The sequence below is a fragment of the Oncorhynchus mykiss genome, chromosome 15 (genome assembly GCF_013265735.2).
Source record: "Oncorhynchus mykiss isolate Arlee chromosome 15, USDA_OmykA_1.1, whole genome shotgun sequence".
In the NCBI taxonomy this organism is placed as follows: Eukaryota; Metazoa; Chordata; class Actinopteri; order Salmoniformes; family Salmonidae; genus Oncorhynchus; species Oncorhynchus mykiss.
In genome coordinates, this window is record NC_048579.1 from 23,131,851 (window position 1) to 23,157,113 (window position 25,263).

General features: G+C 40.7%; 2 protein-coding genes across 2 annotated transcripts; one reads left to right on the plus strand and one right to left on the minus strand.

The window, feature by feature from the left end:
* Positions 1 to 977: 977 nt before the first annotated feature.
* Positions 978 to 14,889, plus strand: LOC110489812 (retinol dehydrogenase 12). The gene is made up of 8 exons (XM_036944075.1): positions 978 to 1,177; positions 1,566 to 1,681; positions 4,616 to 4,771; positions 4,930 to 4,931; positions 8,461 to 8,563; positions 9,664 to 9,873; positions 10,087 to 10,279; positions 13,241 to 14,889. Exons 1-8 carry the CDS (start codon positions 1,167 to 1,169, stop codon positions 13,341 to 13,343), a joined length of 894 nt encoding a protein of 297 aa, XP_036799970.1. The 5' UTR covers positions 978 to 1,166; the 3' UTR covers positions 13,344 to 14,889.
* A 129-nt stretch (positions 14,890 to 15,018) lies between these two features.
* LOC110489813 (probable polyketide synthase 1) lies at positions 15,019 to 25,102 on the minus strand. The gene is made up of 6 exons (XM_021562739.2): positions 24,947 to 25,102; positions 23,135 to 23,288; positions 22,731 to 22,891; positions 22,421 to 22,627; positions 21,755 to 21,936; positions 15,019 to 21,354 (listed from the first exon to the last, which is right to left on the minus strand). Exons 1-6 carry the CDS (start codon positions 25,008 to 25,010, stop codon positions 15,775 to 15,777), a joined length of 6,348 nt encoding a protein of 2,115 aa, XP_021418414.2. The 5' UTR covers positions 25,011 to 25,102; the 3' UTR covers positions 15,019 to 15,774.
* Between the last annotated feature and the right edge of the window lie 161 nt (positions 25,103 to 25,263).

The following is a 25,263-nucleotide window of genomic DNA, read 5'->3' on the forward strand; positions in this document are numbered from 1 at the left end:
GCTTTGCCTTCTTAACAACATTATCAACATGGCAGGTCCTACAGGCCCTAGTTTTATTTCACCTGGACTACTGTCTAGTCGTGTGGTCAGATGCCACAAAGAGTGACTTAGGAAAATCATAATTGGCCCAGAACAGGGCAGCATGGCTGGCCCTTAAATGTACACAGAGAGCTAACATTAATAATATGCATGTCAATCTCTCCTGGCTCAAAGTAGAGAAGAGATCGACTGCATCACTACTTGTATTTCTGAAAAGTATTGACATATGGAATGCACTGAGCTGTCTATCTAATCTACCAGCACACAGCTCAGACACCCATGCATAGCCCACAAGACATGCCACCTGAGGTCTCTTCACAGTCCCCAAGTCCAGAACAGGTTATGGGAGACGCACATTACTACATAGAGCCATGACTACATGGAACTCTATTCCACATCAAGTAACTCATGCAAACCGCAGAATCAGATTTAAAAAACTGATGAAATACACCTTATGGAACAGTGGGGACTGTGAAGAGACATGCACAGACACACGCACGCACACATGCACACACAATAACATATGCACTATACACACAGGTACACATAGATTTTATGTTGTAGATATGTGGTAGTAGAGTATTGGCATGTGGGCACACACTTAATGTGTTGTGAAATGTATATGTTGTAAAAATTATATCTGCCTTCATTTTTGCTGGACCCCAGGAAGAGCAGCTGCTGCCTTGGCTAATGGGGATCCATATAAAATATAAATATAAATACAACAAATATATGGTAGAAAATGTACCTTTATGTAAAAAAAAATATATTATTTCTATAAAAAAGTGTATTATACTCTTCTTTTTCTTGTTGTTTCTTGTGGCCAGGTATCAGAATTGCCTCATGTCTCGTCAAAATCCAAGTATTGTATTTCCCTGCAACGATTGTATTGGCTAAAATCACCCATGTGACACAGTGACAGCCAATGAAACGTCTGCTTCCGCATTCATCAAATTATCTGCTAATGAGTAGAATTTTACTGTTGACATGCTGTCGAAGCTTGGCTGTAAATCAGATGCGAAATATTGGATGCAAATGCGGGTGTATTGATTTCAGTATAGGCGAATCAATTGAGGATTAAGAGTTCGGAATTATTTCAGTACCATCATTTGTAGCTCTGCTTCGAAATGCCGTTTGGGTGAGTATAGCGGCAATTATTTAAATGTTGTTCTGGCATAGGCAAATTTACTAACTTGTATCTATTTCACAACGAATTGTACCCGATCAAGAAGTACGTATAGTATAATCCCTGAGCTGCTTATGTTGTGGATAATATTTGTGTATAACGTTACTTATGTAATCAAAACTGCCATAGCCTGGCTTGTTGGCATTTGTGTGGATAATTACCTAACGTTTATATTTCTCTAATGTTAGCTCAACAGTGGTTGGAAAATTGTCTTTCCATTTAAATTCGTTATCCTTGTAGGTAGAGTTGTTCCGCACTTTTTTTTATTATCAGGGGTCCACACCCTATGGCCTACTGAGTCATTGCAGAGGGAAAAAAGTGATTTCCCTCAATGTCTTAGATATCTCTTCCGGAGAACATGGTCATCCACAGACAGACTTGATGGCAAAACAGTGCTCATAACTGGAGCCAACACTGGTATTGGCAAAGAGACAGCGCTGGACCTGGCAAAGAGAGGTAGACCTACAGTGATACATAAATCCATGATGTTTCCATACAGGAATGTGTTTTAACAGTTATGTAAGATGTTTCACCATGACCTGTTGAATGCGTCTTGGGCTATTTCTCAATTGGTATTTTCTTTATTCCACAAATCCTCTCTCCTCGCTTCCTAGTCAAAAACACGTTGGAGCCCATATTTGCTCATGGATGCCAAGCAGTGAAACACATGATCAACTGATTTGACTTTGCAATTTGTAGAATCAGTTGTATTACGGATTCTCATCAATTTGCTGAAGCTTCTATGTAATCATAATACAACACGTAGTAGTAGTATATGCTGCTGGAGCGCGGAGGAGCGGAGCTGGTAAAACTATTTCTGGAAAATGAATTCTGATTCATTGTAAATAAATTTAATTAATTACCAACATTTCATGAAAAACTATAGGATGACAAACCAAATAAATCTGTGTAGTAGGTAGATAGATGGTGGTTTGTTCTCTCTGGTGTCTGTGCAATGATTTATGTTCACTTCCTTTCTGTTCCAGGAAGGGGCCTCCAGTCGCTTAAAATGACTAATGATCTGTTGCCTACGCCTAATAGTCATACTCATCAATTATTATTATTATTACAAATAGAAGATCATTATTATTACAAATAAATGACCACTTCTAACTATGGTGATCATTTAGTAAAATAATATTAAAGCTGAATCAATGTCTCGCACGATCACATAATGATTCATTAGCATTTTAAATAACAGAACCAAATACCATGGCATAGTAAGCCTGTAACATTAATGTTACACCAAAAACTCCTCCTCGTTTCTAATGAGATTTTAGGATGATTAGCTGAATAGTTTTCTCATGTGCCTGTTGTGGGGTATGCATGGGTGTCTGAGCTGTGTGCTGGTAGTTTAAACAGACAGCTCAGAGCCACTAGGCAGGATATTCCGTGCATTCGTAAAGTATTCAGACCCCTTCCACATTTTGTTACGTTACAGCCTTATTCTAAAATGTATTAAATTATTTTTTCCTACAGACAATACCCCATAATGACAAAGTGAAAAGATTTTTGTAAATGTATTAAAAAATAAACAGATACTGTTTCCATTGATAAGTCTTGATGTTTCTACACCTTGATTGGAGTCCACCTCTGGTAAATTTTATTGATTGGACATGATTTGGAAAGGCACACACCTGTCTATATAAGGTCTCACAGTTGACCGTGCATGGCAGAGCAAAAACCAAGCCATGAGGTCAAAGGAAATGTCTGTAGAGCTCCGAGACAGGATTGGGTCGAGGCACAGATCTGGAGAAGGGTACCAAAAAATGTCTGCATTATTGAAGGTCCCCAAGAACACAGTGGCCTCCATGATTCTTAAATGGAAGAAGTTTGGAACCACCAAGACTCTTCCTAGAGCTGACCACCTGGCCAAACTGAACAATCGGGGGAGAAGGGCTTTGGTCAGGGAGGTGGCCAAGAACCCGATGGTCATTCTGACAGAGCTCCAGAGTTCCTCTGTGGAGATGGTTGTCCTTCTGGAAAGTTCTCCCATCTCTGCATCATTCCACCAATCAGGCCTTTATGGTAGAGTGGCCAGACGGAAGCCACTCCTCAGTAAAAGGCACATGACAGCCCGCTTGGAGTTTGCCAAAAGGCACCTAAAGACTCAGACCATGAGAAACCAGGTTCTCTGGTCAGATGAAACTATTTGGCCTGAATGCCAAGCATCACATATGGAGGAAACCTAGCACCATCTCTACGGTGAAGCATAGTGGTGGCAGCATCATGCTGTGGGGATGTTTTTCAGAGGCAGGGACAGTGAGACTAGTCAGGATCGAGGGAAAGATGAAGGGAGCAAAGTACAGAGCTCCATGAAAACCTTCTCTAGAGTGCTCAGGACCTCAGACTGGGGCGAAGGTTCACCTTCCAACAGGACATTGACCCTAAGAAAACACAGCCAAGACAACGCAGGAGTGGCTTCGGGACAAGTTGCTGAATATCCTTGAGTGGTCCAGACAGAGTCCGGACTTGAACCCGATCGAACATCTCGGGAGAGACCTGAAAATAGCTGTGCCGCGACGCTCCCCGTCCAACCTGACAGAGCTTGAGGATCTGCAGAGAAGAATGTGAGAAACTCCCCAAATACAGGAGTGCCAAGCTTGTAGCGTCATACCCAAGAAGACTCAAAGCTGTAATCGCTGCCGAAGATGCTTCAACAAAGTACTGAGTAAAGGGTCTGAATACTTATGTAAATGTGATATATATATATATTTTTAGATATACATTTGCTAAAATTTCTAAACCTGTTTTTGCTTTGTCATCATGGGGTATTTATTGTGTTTTAGCTTGATGAGGGGAAAATACAATTTTCATCCATTTTAGAATAAGGCTGTAACGTGAAAAAGTCAAGGGGTCTGAACACTTTCCAAATGGACTATGCTTTGATTGAAACAAAATACAAGAAAGGCTAATAGTTTAACACCATCTCCTCTAATTCACTCCCAAAATAGTCATTCAAGAATATATAAATGCTTATTCCCATGAAACTGATTGAGATATGTGTGGGCAGAGGATGCGTTTTATGTATATTCTGTAAGGATATGCTATTCAATTGGATACATCTGTCGGTACAAACTTTGAGGAAATTATGACACATTTACTTTTTTAAACGATTAATAAAATCACCTAGAAAATAGCAATACACAACTGGATAGCATCCTATGCCAGACAGGCTTGTTGGTGTGTGTGACTGTCCAGCAGGGGTTGCTAATAGTTATTATTTGTTATTTGTGAGATTCTTACATTTTCTAATATAAATATATTTTAATGTAGATATGAATGTTCTGTCCAATATCCTCCTGAAAAGCCTGTATGATTGACATCCTGAGTTGAATTCTGATTGAGCTGGAATAATTTAATAATATTCCCCCCACAATTTCTTCACAGGGGCCAGGATAATCATGGCCTGCAGAGACATGGAGAAAGCAGAGGGGGCCCTGAAAGAAGTCATAGAAGGCTCTGGCAGCCAAAATGTTGTCATCAAGAAGCTTGATTTGTCAGACACCAAGTCCATCCGCCAGTTTGCAGAGACCATTAACAAGGGTGAGGCAGAATAAGACATGACTTGAAACTTTTTTCAGTTGCTTAGTTACTCCACATGGAATCTCTATAGGGAAAATGCATTTGATTTCATAAACTTTTTTTGACAACACCCCTTTTGATTTGAACAAAAACCTTCCATACATATTTGCCCAGTGTAGAAGTGCTCAGAAAGTGACTTTTTGGACCTGAATGACAACATTCACAAGAGAGAGGTTTTCAAAGTTGACCCATTTTGCATACCCCACCATACCATGACACATCCATGTCTTCATCACTAGAAAATATAAACAGTTCAGATATAGTTCATATAATTTAAAAGCTTACAAACAGGGTTGTCAAACTATTTAATCATTTCTGGGAAAAAAATGTTTTTAATCTAAATAGTAATTCTTTATCTAAAAATGTGTAAACTCAGATTTATAAAAACTTTTTAAAAATTGTATTTTTATTATTTGCATATGTTGTAGCTTAGACCCTATTTTACATGAAGGTTTTTGTGTTGTGCCTGCCATAGGTTGAGACACAACATGCTCTTGAATACAGTGTGGGTGTCATGTTTTGACAGAAACAATGTAATTCCCATTTTAGTACATTTTAAACTTTCAAATGGTACCACAATTCAACACTGGTCTGACCAATTGGAATCCATGCTTCAAGATTGTTTTGATCACGCGACTGGGATGTGTTCCGGGTAACTTACGAGAACAACATAGACGAATATACTGATACGGTGACTGAGTTTATCAGGATGTGTATAGGAGATGTTGTACCCACTGACTATTAAAACCTACCCTAACCAGAAACCGTGGATAGATGTCAACATTAGTTCAAACCTGAATGTGCGAACCATCGAATTTAACCATGGCAAGGTGACTGGGAATTTGGCCGAATACAAGGCACTCAAACAGGCAAAACGTCAGTATAGAGACAGAGTGGAGTCGCAATTCAACGGCTCAGACACAAGATGTATGTGGCAAGACCTACAGACAATCACGGACTACAAAGGGAAAACCAGCCACGTCACGGACACCGATGTCTTGCTTCCGGACAAGCTAAACGCCTCCTTTGCCCGCTATGAGGAGAACACAGTGCCACCGACACAGCCCGCTACAAAGGACTGGGGGCTCTCCTTCTCCGTGGCCGATGTGAGTAAGACATTTAAGTGTGTTAACCCTCGCAAGGCTGCCGGCCCAGACGGCATCCCTAGCCACGTCCTCCGAGCATGTGCAGACCAGCTGGCTGGAGTGTTTATGGACATATTCAATCTTTCCCTATCCCAGTCTGTTGTCCCCAAACGTTTCAAGATGTCCACCATTGTTCCTCTACCCAAGAAAGCAAAGGTAACTGAACTAAATGACTATCGCCCCGTAGCACTCACTTCTGTCATCATGAAGTGCTTTGAGAGACTATTCAAGGATCATATCACCTCTACCCTACCTGTCACTATAGACCCACTTTAATTTGCTTACTGCCCCAACAGATCCACAGACGATGCATCTCCATAGCACGGCACACTGCTCTATCCCATCATACCTATGTAAGAATGCTGTTCATTGACTATAGCTCAGCATTCAACACCATAGTACCCTCTAACCTCATCATTAAGCTCGATACCCTGGGTCTGAACCCTGTCCTGTGCAACTGGGTCCTGGACTTCCTGACGGGCTGCCCCCAGGTGGTGAAGGTAGGAAACAACATCTCCACTTCGCTGATCCTCAACGCTGGGGCCCCACAAGGATGCTTGCTCAGCCCCCTCCTGTACTCCCCGTTCACCATTGACTGCGTGGCCGCGCACGCCTCAAACTCAATCATCAAGTTTTCAGACGACGCAACAGTAGTAGGCCTGATTACCAACAATGACGAGACTGCCTAAAGGGAGGAGGTGAGGTCCCTTGGAGTGTAGTACCAGGAAAATAACCTCTCACCCAACATCAACAAAACAAAGAAGCTGATCGTGGACTTCAGGAAACAGCAGAGGGCGCACCCCCCTATCAACATTGGCGGGAACGCAGTGGAGAAGGTGGAAAGTTTCATGTTCCTTGGCGTACACATCACTGACAAACTAAAATGGTCCACCCACACAGACAGTGTGGTGAAGAAGGTGCAACAGCGCCTCTTCAACCTTAGGAGGCAGAAGAAATTTGGCTTGGCACCTAAAACCCTCAAACTTTTACAGATGCACAATTGAGAGCCTCCTGTCGGGCTGTATCACAGCCTGGTATGGCAACTGCACCTCCCACAATCGCAGGGCTCTCCAGAGGGTGGTGCGATCTGCACAACGCATCACCGGGGGCAAACTACCTGCCCTCCAGGACACCTACAGTACCCAATGTCACAGGAAGGCCAAAAATATAATCAAGGACAAAAACCACCTGAGCCACTGCCTGTTCACCCTGCTATCATCCAGAAAGCGCGGTCAGTACAGGTGCATCAAAGCTGGGACCGAGAGACTGAAATCAGCTTCTATCTCAAGGCCATCAGACTGTTAAATAGCCATCACTAGCATATGAGAGGCTGCTGCCCTGTACATAGACTTGAAATCACTGGCCACTTTTCATAATTGGGACACTAGTCACTTTGAAAGTAATGTTTACATATTTTGCATTACTCATCTCATATATATACTGTATTCTGTCCTATTCTACTGTATCTTAGTCTATGGCGCTCATTGTTCATCTAAATATTTATATATTCTTAATTCCTTTACTTGGATTGTGGGTATTGTTAGATATTACTTTTTAGCTATTACTGCACTGTTGGAGCTAGAAACACAAGTATTTCGCTACACCCGCAATAACATCTGCTAAATACTTGTATGTGACAAATAAAATTTGATTTGACAATGATGGTTGGAGAAGAATGTTGACCTGAATGGGAATATCTGTTTTAACTTATACTGTCTATACTCTATAAGAAACATATTGAAATATAGATAATAGAATAGACATGACCATTTTAAGTTGCCTTTCGACAGTGGGTGGACCAGCGGTCATCTTTGTGGCAGTACTTAGAAGTTAAAATGTCAATTTAATGTACATTTTCAATGGTGCACCAGCTATATTACAGGGGTCTGAATGTATAGGTCCATTCTATGAGTTATGATGGAAATGACACCCACCCTGTGTTCGTTTTGGGTCTCAACTGATGGCGGGGCACAACACAAAAACCTCAGATGTGAAATGGGGTCGAAGCTACAACATATGCGAATATGAAAAATATCTGAGTTTAGTTGTTTTTAGATGTCAATTTGTATGAACATTTTTCTTCAAGATATAAAATAGTTTGACAACGCTAAGTTTTTTTAAATGATCTCACTCAATCATTTCTCGTTTCCAGTGGTAATGTATGTGTCATGGTATTGTGGGGAATGCAAAATGGATCAACTTTGAGCACCTTTTTATCTCTTTTTGTAATTCTGGTCCAAATAGTCACTTTCTGACCACTTCCACGGACAAACGTATGGAACATTTAGTTAAAATCCAAAAAGAATGCTGTTAAAAAGGGATTGAATTCAAATGGATTTACCCTATACTGCTTGTTATTATACCATAGGAACCTGCTTAATGCAAATCTCAGATGCTGTCTTCAACATATCCAGGCTTGATTGTATCACAACTTAATGGATTGATTCATTTGCACTCCTGACCAACAGTTAGACTTTTTAAAATGTTTAATATTCTTTTCTGTAGAGGAGACAACTCAACATCCTCATCAACAATGCTGGCGTCATGGTGTGTCCGCATGGGAAAACAGCTGATGGATTTGAAATGCAGATTGGCGTCAACCACATGGGTAAGTGAAACTATGTAGCACAAGGAAGCGGAGTAAAATTCCCCTTTGGCCAGACCTCACATAATTCTAAAAGGGCACGAACGTACAAGATATCATTGATAAATTAGATGAGTGTTTTAACTGCGAAACGGCTGTACTAGTAACGTTACCCATTCCCATAAGGAAGTGCCAATGTAGCTGCTTACTTCCTTGGGGACAGAAATGTGGTTATATTTTGACAGACGTCTCACTAAATAAATGTATCATTTACTAATGATTAACCACATGGATGAGTGCATGTGATTCACACCAAAGACAGATGAGCAAAGTTCCATACCACACCGCATTTCATACAAGTCGTGACTTGTACGTACTGATCTCCTATTATTGATATTTTACTACAGTTTTGCGCTTTATGTAAATCTCTGTCCAAGGAAGCCGTGCAGCTGTAGACAGGTTGTATTTTTAGTAGCAAAACAGACGCAGGCGCAACTAATGGGGAACAACGAACTGGGTTGGCTTAGATTGTTTACAACATGTAAGCTATTTTTTGTCTCCAATGTTTATTGAAAACGTGAATACATTTGCACAATGAGCACTTGTTATCACTCAAATACATTGGTACAGTTGTTGGTTAGCTAGCTACTGTAGCGTATTTTTGGTCCATATTAACATTGACATGAAATCAGTCAAAACACCTCAAAACAAGACTTGGTGTCAAGAACAAGATGAAACGAGCCACTTACGATTCCCCACATGTCAGTTTCTTGCTAGCATCCAGAACCACCACAGGCTGACTTCTGCCCCATGGAAGCCACACATATTTTTTTGTGATGTTGTCAGCTAACCCACCTGTAACATAAGGAAGTGCGATGATGAATTCAGTTATTGTCTTTCTTATGACTGATAAGTTAAGTCGACACATTTTAAAGTTTTATATAGAGGAGATGTAATGAAAGGTCAGATTACAAGTGATACTAACGAATACACTGGATTGAAGGTGACTATCACCAGAACATGATTTTTGCACAACCACAGTTCAAATGCATGAATCCAATACAACTAATCAACATCAAATCTACCAATCAAATGCTTTCAAAGCACTCCATCTTGTCACTTAGGTCACTTCCTGTTGACCCACTTATTGGTTGACCTGATCAAAAGGTCGACCCCGGCCAGGATCATCAATGTGTCCTCCATGGCTCATTCCTGGGGCACCATCAACCTGGACGACATCAACAGTGAGAAGGGCTATGACAAGAAGAAAGCGTACAGCCAGAGCAAGCTAGCCAATGTCCTTTTCACCCGCTCCCTGGCCAAGAAGCTACAAGGTTTGGGTTTGTCTACTACTTTGCAGTCCCAAAGAATCAAACAATAATGAATATTATGTTATTACTGCATGATTACCATTTTACCATGTAAATTCATAACAAATGCCTGGTCATATCTGTTTGTAAAATAAAGTGCTACCACAGGATTTCTGAAGGGTGTTTGAAGCTGCAACCCTTTTGTCAAAAGTATTGAATTGAATTGTCCTCTATCAGGCACTGGTGTGACTGCATACTCCCTCCACCCTGGCGTGGTTCAGACTGACCTGTGGCGGCACCTGAGCGCACCTCAGGCAGCTATCATGAAGATGATCAGTCCCTTCACCAAGACATCCGTGCAAGGAGCTCAGACCACTATCTACTGTGCTGTGGCACCTGAACTGGAAACCGAGAGTGGTGGATATTACAGGTGTGTGTGTGTTACATACATATGTATGTATATATATATATATATATATATGTGTATATATATATATGTGTGTATGTGTGTATGTGTGTATGTATGTATGTATGTATGTATGTATATATATATATATATATATATATATATATATATATGTATATATATATATATATGTATGTATATGTGTGTGTGTATGTATGTATGTATGTATGTATGTATGTATGTATATATATATATGTGTGTGTATGTATGTATGTATGTATGTGTATGTATGTATATATATATGTGTGTATATGTATGTATATATATATATATATATGTATATGTGTGTGTGTGTGTGAACACCTGCTCTTTCCTTGACATCGACTGACCAGGTGACTCTAGGGGAAAGCTATGATCATTTATTGATGTCGTTTATTAAATCCACCTCAATCAGTGTAGATAAAGAGGAGGAGACCAGTTAAAGAAGGATTTTACATTTTTTAAGCATTGATACAATTAAGACATGGATTCTGTATGTGTGCCATTCAGTGTGAATGGGCAAGACAAAATATTTAAGTGCCTTTTGAACGGGGGTATGGTAGTTGGTTCCAGGCGCACCGGTTTGTGTCAAGAACTGCAATGCTGCTGGGTTTTTCCATGCTCAACCGTTTCCTGTGTGTATCAAAATTGGTCCACCACCAAAAGGACATCCAGCCAACTTGACACAACTATGGTAAGCATTGGAGTCAACATGGGCCAGCTTCCCTGTGGAACGCTTTCAACACCTTGTAGAGTCCATGACCTGATGAATTGAGGTTGTTCTGAGGGCAAAGGAGGGAGAACTTAATATTACCCTGAACAAAAATATAAACGCAACATGTAAAGTGTTGGTTTCATGAGCTGAAATAAAAGACACCCAGAAATTTCCCATATGCATAAAAACCTTATTTATCTCATTTTGTGAACAAATTTGTTTACAACCCTGTTAATGAGCATTTCTCTTTTGCCAAGATAATCCATCCACCTGACTGGTGTGGCATATCAGGAAGCTGACTAAACCGCATGATCATTACACAGCTGCACATGCAATTGGCATGGTGAGTCGGGGACAGACTCTTGACCAGATACAAATGACAATTTTGGAGGCTGAAAGAGATGGCAGGATTTTTTTTTTTAACACGTTTAAGTATCACCTAGTCTCTGGCTGAAAGAAACCTAGCGTTCAGGGGTTCATCAGACAAACTCTTCCAACCAGATAATGGAAACTTCCTAAAAGAGGTTGAATTACTGGCAAAATTTGACCCTGTTATGGAAAACCGTCTCAGCAAAATTAAAGATGGAGAGACACATGCTCATTACCTTGGGAAGCGCACACAGATTGAGCTGATACAGATTGTGAGTGACAAGATTCTGGAAGCAATTAGTGACTCAAGTAAGAGACTCAAAGTACTTCTCCATTATCTTGGACTGTACACCTGACATTAGTCACCAGGAGCAAATGTCCATTATTCTGAGAAGTGTGGCTTTTAAAGGGAAAGCCAGAGATCAAGGAACACTTTCTCAGCTTTGTGAATGTTGAGGTTACAACAGGCTTGAATTTGTCCAATGTCATCTTAGATAAGCTGAACGAGCTGAATATTCCATTTGAAGATTGCAGAGGGCAAGCTTATGATAATGGGGCCAACATGAAGGGCAAGCACCAAGGAGTACAAGCCAGACTGCTGATAAAACACCCCAGTGCCGTGTTGGTCCCATGTGGAGCACCTTGTCATTGCAGATGCTGCCAAATCTTCAAAAGATGCAGTTGGGTTTTTTGGGCATGTGCAAAAGTTCTTCGCCGCTTTTTCAGCTGGCACACAAAGATGGACTATTTTGAAGAAACCCGGTAACATCACCGTGAAGTCATGGAGTGACACAAGATGGGAGAGTAGGCTCCAAAGTGTTCATGTAATCAGGTATCGGGCTTCTGAGGTTCGGGAGGTATTACTGGAAGCCAGACAGATGATCAACGATCCTGTGGCCAAAGTGGAGGCACAAGCCCTTGCAGAGGAAGTTGGGTCCTAACGCTTCTTGATTTGCTGTGTCGTATGGTGTGAGATACTGACAATGACGAACAAGGTGAACAAGCTCCTCCAATCCGCCTCTGCTGATATCGCAGTGAATGTAATGCAAAGGCCTCCCTCACTACATACTGGGAAACTGGATTCTCGGAAGCCCAGACAACAGCCAAAAGCATTTGTGAAGAAATTAATGTGGAGGCTGTTCTAAAAGAGAAGAGGCATTTCAGCTATGAGGCTCCTGACGAACCAGTGACTGATGCACTGAAAAACCTTGAAGTCTACTACTACTTCAAGATTGTGATCGACTCTGCTGTGACATCCATGGATGAGAGATTTGAAACACTCAACCAGGTGAAAACCAAATATGGAGTGCTGCTGAACTTCAGCACTGCCTCTCAGATGTCCCGTTGATCTTTAAAGGCTCACTGCATGGAAGTTGAAAACACTCTAACCTTCAGAGATGACTGTGACATCAGATAATTATATTTTATCGATGGCAATTTGATTGCACAAAAATATTGTGACGAGATCCTGAGGCCCATTTTAATTTTATTTTTTGAAGGTATCTATGACCAACAGATGAATATCTGTATTCAAAGTCTTGTGAAATCTGTAGATTAGGGCCTAATTAATTTATTTCAGTTGACTGATTTCCTTATATGAACTGTAACTCAGTAAAATCAATGAAATTGTTGCATGTTGCATTTTTTTATATTTTTATTCAGTATAGGAAGGTATTCCTAAAGTTAGGTATACTCAGTCGATATGCACATGCAGGATATTTAGTTTGAAAGAATACATCCATGAGTGTGATTCTTCCGGCTTCATCAATACTTGTAATTTCTTCTAATATTGATGCATTTGTATGTAGTATTTTATATTAAACGGTGCTAGATACATGATCGTCTTGTCTGTGTGCCCACAGTGACTGTGCACCAGCCAACTGCTCAAGCTCTGCTTCAGACGATGACACGGCCCAGAAACTGTGGGAGCTAAGCTGCCGGATGCTTTCTCTGTCATGGGATTGAATAACTCTGAAAAGGTGTATGGTTTACATTTTGAGATGTATGAGCACTGAAGAATACAACAAATGTACAGCATCTTAAATGAAAGTCCTTTGTCCCACGCAAAGCACCATCACACCTCATCCATACTTCATGGTGAGAACCACACATGAGATTATTCACCTACTCTTGTGTTTCACAAAGACCTGGCAGTTGGAACCAAAAATCTCAAATTTGGACTCATCAGACCAAAGGACAGATTTCCACTGGTCTAATGTCCATTGCTGGTGTTTCTTGGCCCAAGCAAGTCTCTTTTTATTATTGGTTTCTTTGCAGCAATTTGACCATGGCCTGATTCACACCGTATCCTCTGAACAGTTGATTTGGAGATGTGTCTGTTACTGAGGTGCAGTTAACTCTAATGAAATTATTCTCTGTAGCAGAGGTAACTCTGGGTCTTCCTTTCCTGTGGCGGTCCTCATGAGAGCCAGTTTCATCATTGCGCTTTATGGTTTATGCGACTGCACATTAAGACATTTTAAAAGTTCTTGAAATGTTCAGAATTGACTGACCTTCATGTCTTAAAGTAATGATGGACTGTCATTTCACTTTGCTTATTTGAGCTGTTCTTGCCGTAATATGGACTTGGTCTTTTACCAAATAGGGCTATTTTCTGTATACCACCCTACCTTGTCACAACACAACTGATTGGTTCAAACGCAGTAAGAAGAAAATAAATTCCACAAATGAACTTTTAACAAGGCACACCTGTTAATTGAAATGCATTCCAGGTGACTACCCCATGAAGCTGGTTGAGAGAATGTGAAAAGCTGTCATCAAGGCAAAGGGTGGCTACTTTGGACAATATCAAATCAAAAAATACATTTTGATTTGTTTAACACTTTTTTGGTTGCTACATAATTCCATGTGTGTCATTTCATATGTCTTCACTATTATTCTACAATGTAGAAAATAGTAAAACAATTAAGAAAAACCCTGGAATGAGTAGGTGTGTCCAAACTTTTTAATGGTACTGTATACCCAATATAACTTGAATGCCTAATGAGCTCAGTTCAACTGCCGAACACCCGGCAAAACCAAAAATATGAGATTGTTTTACTCTAATGCTTGTAAACAATGTAATTTTTAACAAACACTGTATAGCCTCAAACCATGGTTAAAACTATAATATTGATACTATGGGTGGTCAGTCCTTGCAAATAGCTCTGAATTTGAGAATGGTGACATTAACCCAGCCCCATCCCTCAGCTCTTTACTAAATCAGTGGCGGGATTGTTGCTTTCTTACTGTTTCAAATAGACTTCCCCTTTAGGGGTATTTACCTACTTCGGATTTCATAATGAGTTTCCACTGTATAGTGGCTTTCAAATAATATTTTATACGTTTTTAAAAAAAAACATTCTAACTAAAACAGTTTTCTAAAATGATGCAATAATTTTTCTAAACACTTACAATTACAAAGGGCTGCCTTTAGCATCATGTCATTTCCTTGTTAAATGTGGTCTATTTTTCTATTATGACAGAGCATTAAAATATCTATGTACCAGGATGATTGTAAGTGTGTGTTTCCTTTTCTGTCATTTTTATTTAGTTGGATACAGTAAATTACAAAAGTGATCAGATCTGGACAATTTGCAATATTTCTGTTTAATTGTTTATTAAAGACATGAACATAGATCTTTTCCAGATCACTAAACCTCTGCTCCATTTTTAACATTCCAATCTTTAGTTGTCATATTTGACTGATATTTCATTGCTACTCCACCTGCTGCACACTACATAGATTATTGAACACAACCAGAATGAACAAGAATAGCATGAGATGAACGAAGCATTATACACTACTTCTAAGATTATCTAACATTGACTATGATACTCAGAAAGGTTGAAATAAAAATGGCAGATTAAACTATAATTAAAACATAACAAAAGTTGATAATGTCAGGATAATACATATGTATTTTGTCAAAATTTAAAATATATATTTGAAAGATTGCCAACGTTTTACCATGAAAGAAAAATAGTGAAAATAATTCAGCCTGATATAGGAATTTTGAACACTTGTCTTCTCTTGTAAATATCCCATATTATATTGCACTAGTTTTCCATAAATTATTTTTATTCAAGTAACAATGTATGCAGTATTGATATTTAATCATTCAAATAATATGAACATTTCTAAGGTTAACCTTCTGTATGGCTAAACATCAAGACCAAATCAAGACGCCTACACTATCTGACTGAGCATTTCAATGGCAAAAGGAGGCTCAGGGAAATCAATGATTAAAAAAAGATATGTTTGGAGTTATTGTCATGAAACAAACACACACAGTGATATATTAGACATACAGTGATTCAAAAAATGTAATCATAAAGACTGCATGGGGGCTTTAAATAATTCACATTTGATTGAATAATCAAATTTGATTGATCTCTAAAGTACAGTAGACATGTAACTTTCTTCCTCATTCTTTTCCATCAGATCCAAGGCAAGGTCATCACCAAGCTCAGATTCCTGGTTTGCACCCTCTTTTAGCATTGCTACCAAAGTAGACAGTGTGCTGTTGGGGTCCAGTAATTTAACCAGGGGAACATTCACACCCCTGTCTTGAAAGAGAAGATTCTGCAAAGTCATGGCTAGCATTGAGTCTATGCCTAATGCGGTGAGAGAAGAATCGTCATTCAGCTCATCATTCTCAACACCAAGCGTTTCCCTGAGCACCGACTTGACGTAGTCACTTGGTGACATGGACACGGTAGTTTGGTCATATCCTGCAACTTCCCCCTTTTCTTTTGTTATCCCCTCATCCACCAGTGCGCCTAAACGTATGTTTAGGGAGGCATTATGAGCAAGAACATGACGCATCAGGTTTTTGAAACTGAACTTGCAGACAACCTGTTGTGGTCTGTTCAGCAGAAGGCATTGTTCTAGGCTCTCATGGATTTCTGCTACCCCCATGACCATCATCCCCTTTGCCGCCAGAAATCTTTGGAAATGGTCTTTGTCCAGCAAGAGACCAAGGTTCAAAGCTCCCCAGCTTATGGACTGTCCTGCAAGTCCAATGTTTCGCCTGTACTGACAGAATGTGTCCAAGAAGGAGTTGGCTGCACAATAGTTTGTTTGTGCTGCATTGCCAATAAAGGCAGAGATGGAGGAGTAACACACAAAGTAATCTAACTTGCAGAGTTTTGTGGCGTGATGCAGATTCAGAGCTCCATTCACTTTGGGCTTCAGGACTTTCTCATAGAGAGATTTGTCAAGAATTTCAATCAGGCCATCATGCAGGACGACGGCGCTGTGGAAGACCCCTCTGATTGGACAAGAGGGGAAACGTTCCTTAATCGCAATAACGGTATTTACTACTTGTGCAGAGATTGAAACATCACACTGCAAGCTGACAACTGTGGCGCCAGACTGACTCTCAATGTTACTTATCTCCTGCTGTAAGTCGGTCGAGGGACTGCTTCTGGAAAGAATGACAATATACCCTCCTCCTCGCTGTGCAATAAACTTCACTGTTTCAAACCCTAGTCCAGTTAGACCACCTGTGACAATGTACACAGAGTTTTTCTGGAAAAGCTGGTTTGGTTTAGGCAACAACTTAATGTTGGACAGTGTGCCTTTGGAATCATCTTTACTCAGTGCCACAAAAGGCAGGGTTTTTGAGCTGAAGTATGATTCAGACTCTTCAACAGGCAGGAAGTCAATGCTACCGGATGACACTCTCTGAAAGATGGTGGTTTCGAAATCTAAAGACTTCTTGTCCAAATGCATTGATTTGAGCCAATGGTAAATGTGAGACTTCTCTGCTCTGATAGATCCCTTTTCCAATGTACTAGACATTTGAACAGTCTGAATGCGAACATTGTCATTGCCACATCTGAAGCCATTTTGTGAGATGGAGGATTGCCACTCATTTTCACATACAGCAACAATGTGTCTCACACCGGAAACATTGCATGCTTTTTCAAACTGAGATTTGTCAAATGGAGGTAAAAGGACAAATGCATCAAGCTTGTTCACATTTTGAAGCTGATCACTAAACTGTGGCAGAACAATGTTATTCCATCCTGATTTTGTTGCAGTTTGGGCTAAGACCTTTGTCAAACCTGAGTCAGGAACGGATGAGATGATGCCCAACCTCTGTTGTTTGACTTTGGGTAATGCACGATGCAAGACTTCCCATGCAAGTACAAAGTAGGACACACAGGGTGCCTCCTTCAGAAAAGTGAGCCTCTTTGTCTTGTAGCACGCTGCTTCAGGAATCACAATCTTAGAAGATGCAGCAGTCGGATAACATGAAACTACATGCTCCCCCACTTTCAGTTTGCTCACCTCTTTCCCTACAGCTGTGACAGTGCCACTGAAGTCTAGAGCAAAAAGCTGGTGGTCCTGAGATGTGTGTTTGTTCCAGTACATTGTCGGGCCATAGTTCATGTCAGAGACACTGACCGGAAAGTAGTCAGAAGAATGAACACAAATCTTACTGAGCTGAATCTCAACTGAATTCTCCTCAATGTGCTTATGCTCAACATCACAAGGAATGGCAGACAAGCTAGTCATTCTGTAGGGGTTAGCAGTCTGAAGGATGAACTCCTCAGACTTCAAAGAGTGGACATTTTCCTGTGAGTTGTCACTGCTTTCAGTGGGAGTGTGCACTATGTAAGGTTTTAGAATCTGTCCATCTTTCACCACCAATTCTGGGTATTGGCTGCATGGGAATGAGTCAAGAACCTGAGACAGAGCTCTGATGTCCTCTGTAGAGACAGAGCTGATGTCAATCAGCTGGAAGGAAAGATCTGACATTTCTGCAGCGCATGATCTAGTCATGCCTGAGAGGGCAAAGCCTGCGCTGATGCGGTCCACTGTGTTCTCTGCTGACCGGTAGGTTATTGCTCTGATGGAATTTGGAAATTTCATAGCCTTCAGTTCCAAGACTATTTGTCTGAACATCTCACAGCAGTTTACCATGTTCTCCAGGATAGCCTCTGTTTCATGAGAGGTAACATTGTCATTGCTCCACACAAACAAGATTTCTGCAAAGCTTTTCAAGTCTGAGATTTTGAATTTTGACAACAGCGCTTTGAATCCACGGCTCAAGAGATCATTGGCATGTGTGAAAGAGATGTATTGCGACTGTGAGCTCAAATGTTTTTGCATGGCTTCAGATACACCTATCTGGTCAGCGAAAACCAATGCCTTGGGTTTATTAATGGGCTTGTAGTCATCAGAGACAACACTGAAGTCATTGTGGAAGAAGTACTCTTCAACAACATTAGATTGGCTCCCAAGATACTTGACTATGACATGCTTCAGTTCAACCAAGACCCGACCTGCTTTGTCGGTGAAACAGCCAGATACTTCGAAATGGTCTGCTGCAACATTTGCGGCTCTCAAATAAAGAACCATTTCAGGCTGCAGGGGTTCGTGAACAGTCAAACTGCCTATTTCTGCAGGGAAGCCAGGCCTTGCCATGAATGCATTCACTATTGTGATTGGAGTCAGTTGTAGCAAGTAGTCTAGCACTACAGGGTGAATGCAGAAATCATGCAACTGAGGCAGTAGTTCTTCAGGGACAGTTACAACAGAGATGGCTTCCATCAAGTCTGCACCATAGTGCACATCTCCCCTGTTTCTGAAAACAGAACCATACTGAAACCCTCTCTTACTTAGGTAATCATAAAAGTAATCAGTACTCATAGTTGATGTGCATCGCTTGTAAACTGAGTCTAGAGAGATGTACTGTTCCTCAGCCAACCTCCCTTGCTTGCATGATATGCTGCCTGATGCATACGTTGCTGTAGGAGATTGTATCTTAAACGTTGTCTCGTTTTCAAAGTGATCCAGTTTGACACTCATCTCAGGAGAATTTGGTGCAATGATAAATGGACTCTGAAAACTGACACTGAGTTGCAGCATGTTGAGTGGCACCTTTGATTTGGAACTGGCCATGAAGGCAGCCAAACCCAACTCCGCGTAGAGGGCACCAGGGACAATGGCAACATCATTGTTTCTATGGTCCTGCAGGTAAGCCACTGAGGCTGAGGCCAGATCACAACTGAAGGTTTTTCCATCATTGCCTGTCTGAGTTAACACAGGATGACTGCCCGATGTACCTTTCTGTGCTGCCTCAAAGATGACATCTTTCTTCACACAATCGAACTGATACCTTGGGGTAGGTGTTGGGGATGTCTCATAACCTCTGTAGAACTTGTCCCAATCTACCTGAACCCCCAACTCAAACAGTTTGGATACAGTGTCCAGCATTGTCTCATGGTCTTTATTTTGCTGCACTGACGTGAGCACTTGTGTCTCATTTCCCAGAGTCTCCTGGATGTTCCTTTGTAGAGCCCTTCTAGGGCCTATCTCTACAAAGACCACATTCTTCTTGTCTTTGGTTGCTGATCTCACTGCCTGTTCAAATGAAACAGGCTCTCGAATGTTCCTGGCCCAGTATTTGCCTGTGCTAAAGTCTGGCTGCTCTACTGCCTTTCCTGTCACGGTGGAGAACAATTCTGTCTCAACATGATTCACCTGTAAAGAGCCAATACTGTCCTCTATTTGAGAGAGGATGGGATCCATCATTTGGCTGTGGTATGCAGCAGGGACATCCAGAACATGGAGGAACAGATTCTTACTGTTGACTGAACTGCTTAGCTTTTGATACAGATTGTCTATAGCATCAGCATCACCTGCAAGGGTGCAGGACTGTGGGCTGTTGGAGGCAGCCAGGCAAACCTTATTTAAGTAGGAGGGAAGGAGTTTCAAGACCTCTGACACGGCCATGTTACTGACCACAAGCATTTTCCCTCCTGTGACTTTATTCTGCAGAGTACTGCGGAAATAAATCACCTTCACTGCATCCTCAAGGGACAACAGACCAGAGCAGTGGGCAGCAGCAACCTCTCCAACAGAGTGGCCAAGAATGGCATCTGGTTTGATGCCCCAGTGCTTGAAGAGACTGGCAATGCCAACCTGAATGGCAAAGAGGAGGGGCTGGACAACATCTGGTTTTGAAAAGTCGTCATCAACTGATGCACTTTCCAGTCTCTCTGTGATGGACATTCTTTGGTACATTTGAAAAAGCGCCTCAACCTCCTTGATCTTTTCTCTGAACACTGGTTCCTGTTTCAGGAGCTGCTTGCACATGCCTTGGTAGGCCACACCATTCCCACAGAAAACATACACTAACTTTGGATCTAGTTTGGAGGGGGCAATCTTTTTGTTCAAAGCAGATTTCAGCTGGTTTCTCAGATCAACAAGAGAGGATGTTGTGAATGCCTTCCTGTATTTATGTTTCATGTGGCTTCTTCTACAGGCTGATGTATATGACAGACCCTGGAGTTCCACTGTTTTGTCTCCACTTATCTGTTCAGCTGTGTCCTGTACCATCATGGTAAGGGATTTTTCTGAGGCTGCTGAGAGGATAAAATACTCATAAGACCTATCAACCCCGGCTGTTTGGGTGTGAGAGTTGTTGTACTGTTTGACAATTGTGTGGGCATTTGTGCCTCCAAAACCAAAATTATTGATCCCTGCAATCCGTTCGACCGAGCCTGCATTTCCCCACTTTTCTGCTTTAGTGGGAACTTTTATGTTTAAGGCTTTAGCGTCTATACTGGCACTGTCCTCAGAGTAGAACAGTGAAGGGACAATGATTTCATGCTTCATCATTAGGAGTACCTTGATTAGACCTGCCACTCCAGCTGCAGATTCTGTGTGTCCAATGTTGCCTTTCACAGAGCCGATGCGGAGTGTTTCTGAACCTGGGGGTCTGGCTTTGGCAATGACTTTGGAGATGCTGCCTGCTTCTATGGGATCCCCCACTGGAGTTCCAGTCCCATGAGCCTCTATGTACTGGACAGTTGACAGGTCAGACTGTGAATAGATTCTGCGGAGAAGCTCCTCTTGCTGGACCATGGATGGCTTGGTGATTGGAGAGACAGTGTGGCCATCTTGGTTTACTGCAGTTTTGCTTATGATGCCCCATACATGGTCACAGTCTTTCAAGGCCTGTAAAAGATTTGAAGTTCAACGTAACATGTTTGATAGACCAGGGTCTGTGCCAACTTTTTACTGCAGGGAACTGTTGGGCTCCACCCTAAATGGCTCTTGGTGCGTCAAATTGTACAGTACATGCAGATCTGCAAATAAAACTGTCAAGTAAAGTCATACAATTAGAAACAAGAGCTTGTCTATTGCAGTCTAAGTCAAATGGGTGACAAGGGATGGTAAAAACAGTATGTAATATGTTAGTCGTATTCTAGAAGTTTTGACAAAGTTAAAGTGAAAGTCAATGCATCAAATACTCCCAGACACATTGTATAGCCAACTGTTCTAAATGTTTGGCCAGTTTGAATATGTTTGAACTGTACTGCAAAGACTGAAAACTAAATCAATGGTAAGAACTCACTTGTTTCAGTGGCTTCAGCAGAATAATCCCACAGCCCTCTCCTCTGCCATAGCCATCTGCTCTGCTGGAGAAAGGTTTGCTGGTGCCTTCAGGGGAAATCATCTTTGCCTTGCTGAGAGCGACAAAGACTTGTGGCTCTATGATACAGCTGACACCGCCACAGAGAGCCATTTCACAGTCACCTGGTAGGACAAAAACATTTTTATATAATTGCAGTTGGCACTTTTTCATGTAGCTGAAACTGGGCTAATAGTCAAACATATGATTCTAACTTTTGCTTTATTGTTTTGGAAATGTCCCTCTGGGCACAATTCGTAGGTAACAGGGGTATTGTGCATGAAATCTAGGTTACATATTAAAATAAGCAATATAAAATAATCTAGCAATCTATAAAAAATTAAAATAAAAATTAAAAAAAATATATATATATATATATAATTTAACTAGACAAGTCAGATAGGAACAAATTCTTATTTACAATGACGGCCTATCCCGGCCAACACTGGGCCAATTGTGTGCTGTTTATGGAACTCCCAATCACTCCCGGATTCGAAACCAGGGACTGTAGTGACGCCTCTTGCACTGAGATGCTGCGCCACTCAGGAGCCCATAATTATGAATGATTGTAAAGCAATTATCTTACGCACAATTTGATAAGAGTTGTACCTTGTTTTATGGCTTGACAAGCAAAGTGCAGAGCCACAAGAGATGATGAGCAGGCGCTGTCTATGGCAACTGATGGACCAGTGAGGTTGAAGGTGTAGGATATCCGGTTGGCTGCAATACTCATGGCTTTACCAGTGCCACTCCAATGGTTAGTCAAGCCTGGATTGTACTGAGCAGTTGTGAGATCGTAGTCTCTGTTCATTAGTCCTACAGAGTTTCATAGAGAATTTAACGTGATATTAGTATCAATCATGGTATCACAAATCACAACTTCACACTTATCTGTAAAGAGAAAAAAAAGTTATATTACCTAGGTATACTCCAGTTCTAGTTCCGCTAGCTTTCTCCATTGGCATCCCAGCATTCTCTAGTGCCCTATAGGTGCAATGCAGCAAGAGTTTCTGCTGGGGGTCCATGTAGTCGGCCTCAGCATCGGTGACACCAAAAAACCTCAGGTCTAGTTCGTTAAAGCTAAGAATCAAAACATTAACCAGTCAACCAGAGTGGAAAATATTCAATACAACAAATGCAATCAGAAGCTGGGAATTCGGGGACAAGAGCATTTGTTGGTCAACTACACATTACCAGGAATATAATTCTACAATATACCGTAGTATAGCATCTTTGATTATTTGCAGTACATTATTCAATTATGAGTAACCGTAGCAGTGCAACAACAAAAAATGGTGAGGGTCAGGGAAACTTCATACTAACCCGTCTATGAGAGCAGCTTTGCTAGTGTGAGACTTTCCAGGTTTGCTGTTGTCAGCATCATACCAGTAAGTACTGTTAAACCTCTCGTTAGGGATTGGCAATGCACAGTTCTTTCCTTCCAGAAGAACCTTCCAGAAATTGTCAAGCCCCTCACCTGGAATTGAGTATGTGTTGTATCAGAATGGGAAATACATTGGAATTGTTTTAACAAACACACATATACACACATATATATATATATTTTTTTAACAAAATGTTTTTCATAACAATGTATATCATTTCTGAATCAAATTTCATCAAAAGCTTGTCTACAAATAAAACATAACAAATTATAGCTATAGCTCTCTTGGAAAAGAGATGTTATCTCAATGAGAAAAACCTGTATAAATAAAGGTCAAATATATACATATATTTTTTAAAGATGTGACAGTTTTTTGATTAAAAATGTTCTTTAGGTCATAGATAAACATTTGTACATTCATGTTATTGCGTGTACTAATACCCAAGTTAGTTGATGTTTCGTAATAGTTCGTAACAGTAATCTCTGTCGTCTGGTGTTTTCATTGCTGGCAACTATTTAACTATTTCATTTAATTAACCTATATTAAGCAGCTTCATATCCCACAGGGCAAAAACTGTTTGAATCCACGTTGTGATGACATTGAATCAATGTGGAAAATGATTGGATTTGAAAAGAATCATTTATATTTTTTTCCACCAAATTTTTACCTAAATTTAATGACATGGTGAAATGTTTTGTTGATTTCATGTTAAAATCAACTTTAGTTGACAACTCAACCAAATGTAAACCAAAACTAGGCATTGAACTGACATCTGTGCCCAGTGGGATGGTCCTATAAGAAGTGAAAACTTCTTGATTGGAGAACACGTTGGGAAGGGATCTTAGATTAAGTGGACCACTTGGCCGCAAGTGGATCTTTCAGCAAGACAATAATCCCAAGCATTCATCAATATCCAGAAAGAAATGGTTATTGACCACAAAATAAAAATGTTTCAATGGCCATCTCAGTCTCTGGACTTGAAACCCTTTGAAAACCTGTGGTTTGAATTGAAGAGGGCCATCAATAAGCGCATACGAAGGATATCAAGGATCTCGAAGGATTCTGTATGGAGGAATGGTCTAAAATGTGTTCTCTAATCTCATAAAACATTTTAGAAAAAGGCTCAGTGCCGTTATCCTCGCAAGGTGAGGTATTGAAAGGTATTAAAAACAGGGGTGCCAATAATTATGACCCCTATCTTAAAATATATACATATATATATGTTTCTTTGAGGAATTGCATTATTGTAAAAATATAATGCTCTAAAACGTTTAAGAATGCAATATAGCTTTTTTGCTCATCTATCAAGAGTGCCAATCATTTTCGACGTGACTGTATACCCATTTGATTCTTGAAGAATATTACTTATAAATACCTCATAACCTTAGCTCAACTGTCGTACCCCATCAGAACCCAAAATATAAGCTTGTTTTACTCCTATGTTTGTAAACAACGTAAATGTATATTAACACTTGTATAGCTTAAAAACATGGTTTAAACTATTATTTTTGATATCATGGTCAGTCCTTGCATCCATAGCTCTGTCTTGGAATTTGAGAGTGATTGCATTTCTCCAGGCCCATCCCGCAGCTTTTCACCAATACAGAAGCAGGGCAACCACTTTGTTATTGTTTCTACTGCAGATTCTAGCTTTAAAGTGATTGAAACTATAAACTGAAATGAATTACAATACTTGAGAGAACTAGCAGAAAAAGGTTAATCATCACAAAAAAAAGCTTAATTGTCAAACCTCCAGGGAAGCTGCATCCAATGCCAACCACTGCAATGGCTCCCTCTTCCTCCTCCATCCTCATCCTGGCTGTCTGTCACACCAGCTGGACACTGAAATGCATGCACTTGTTTCTTAACTTCAAGTGTAAACTCAGCTCAGATAGAAGGTGCTCGATTTGCCTCCTGTTCCTTTGGCTCGTTGTCTCACCTGTATTGTATTTATATGCGTGAGGACTGATAGCAGCCCTCTAAGGAAATGCTGATTCAGTTCCACAGAAATACCGAAGTGCAATCACTGTTCTAAATGAAAGCCAGGGGCTGAATGAGTTATTCATT

Bases quoted from the DNA above. Each gene is read 5' to 3' on its own strand.
- LOC110489812 (XM_036944075.1), top strand. The intron at 8,564-9,663 runs GTAAGTGAAACT...CTTGTCACTTAG, and splicing joins GATTGGCGTCAACCACATGG to GTCACTTCCTGTTGACCCAC. The intron at 10,280-13,240 runs GTGTGTGTGTGT...GTGTGCCCACAG, and splicing joins GAGAGTGGTGGATATTACAG to TGACTGTGCACCAGCCAACT.
- LOC110489813 (XM_021562739.2), bottom strand. From the start codon at position 25,010: ATGAGGATGGAGGAGGAAGAGGGAGCCATTGCAGTGGTTGGCATTGGA. The intron at 22,892-23,134 runs GTTAGTATGAAG...TTTGATTCTTAG, and splicing joins AAAGCTGCTCTCATAGACGG to CTTTAACGAACTAGACCTGA. The intron at 21,937-22,420 runs GTACAACTCTTA...TTGTCCTACCAG, and splicing joins TTGTCAAGCCATAAAACAAG to GTGACTGTGAAATGGCTCTC.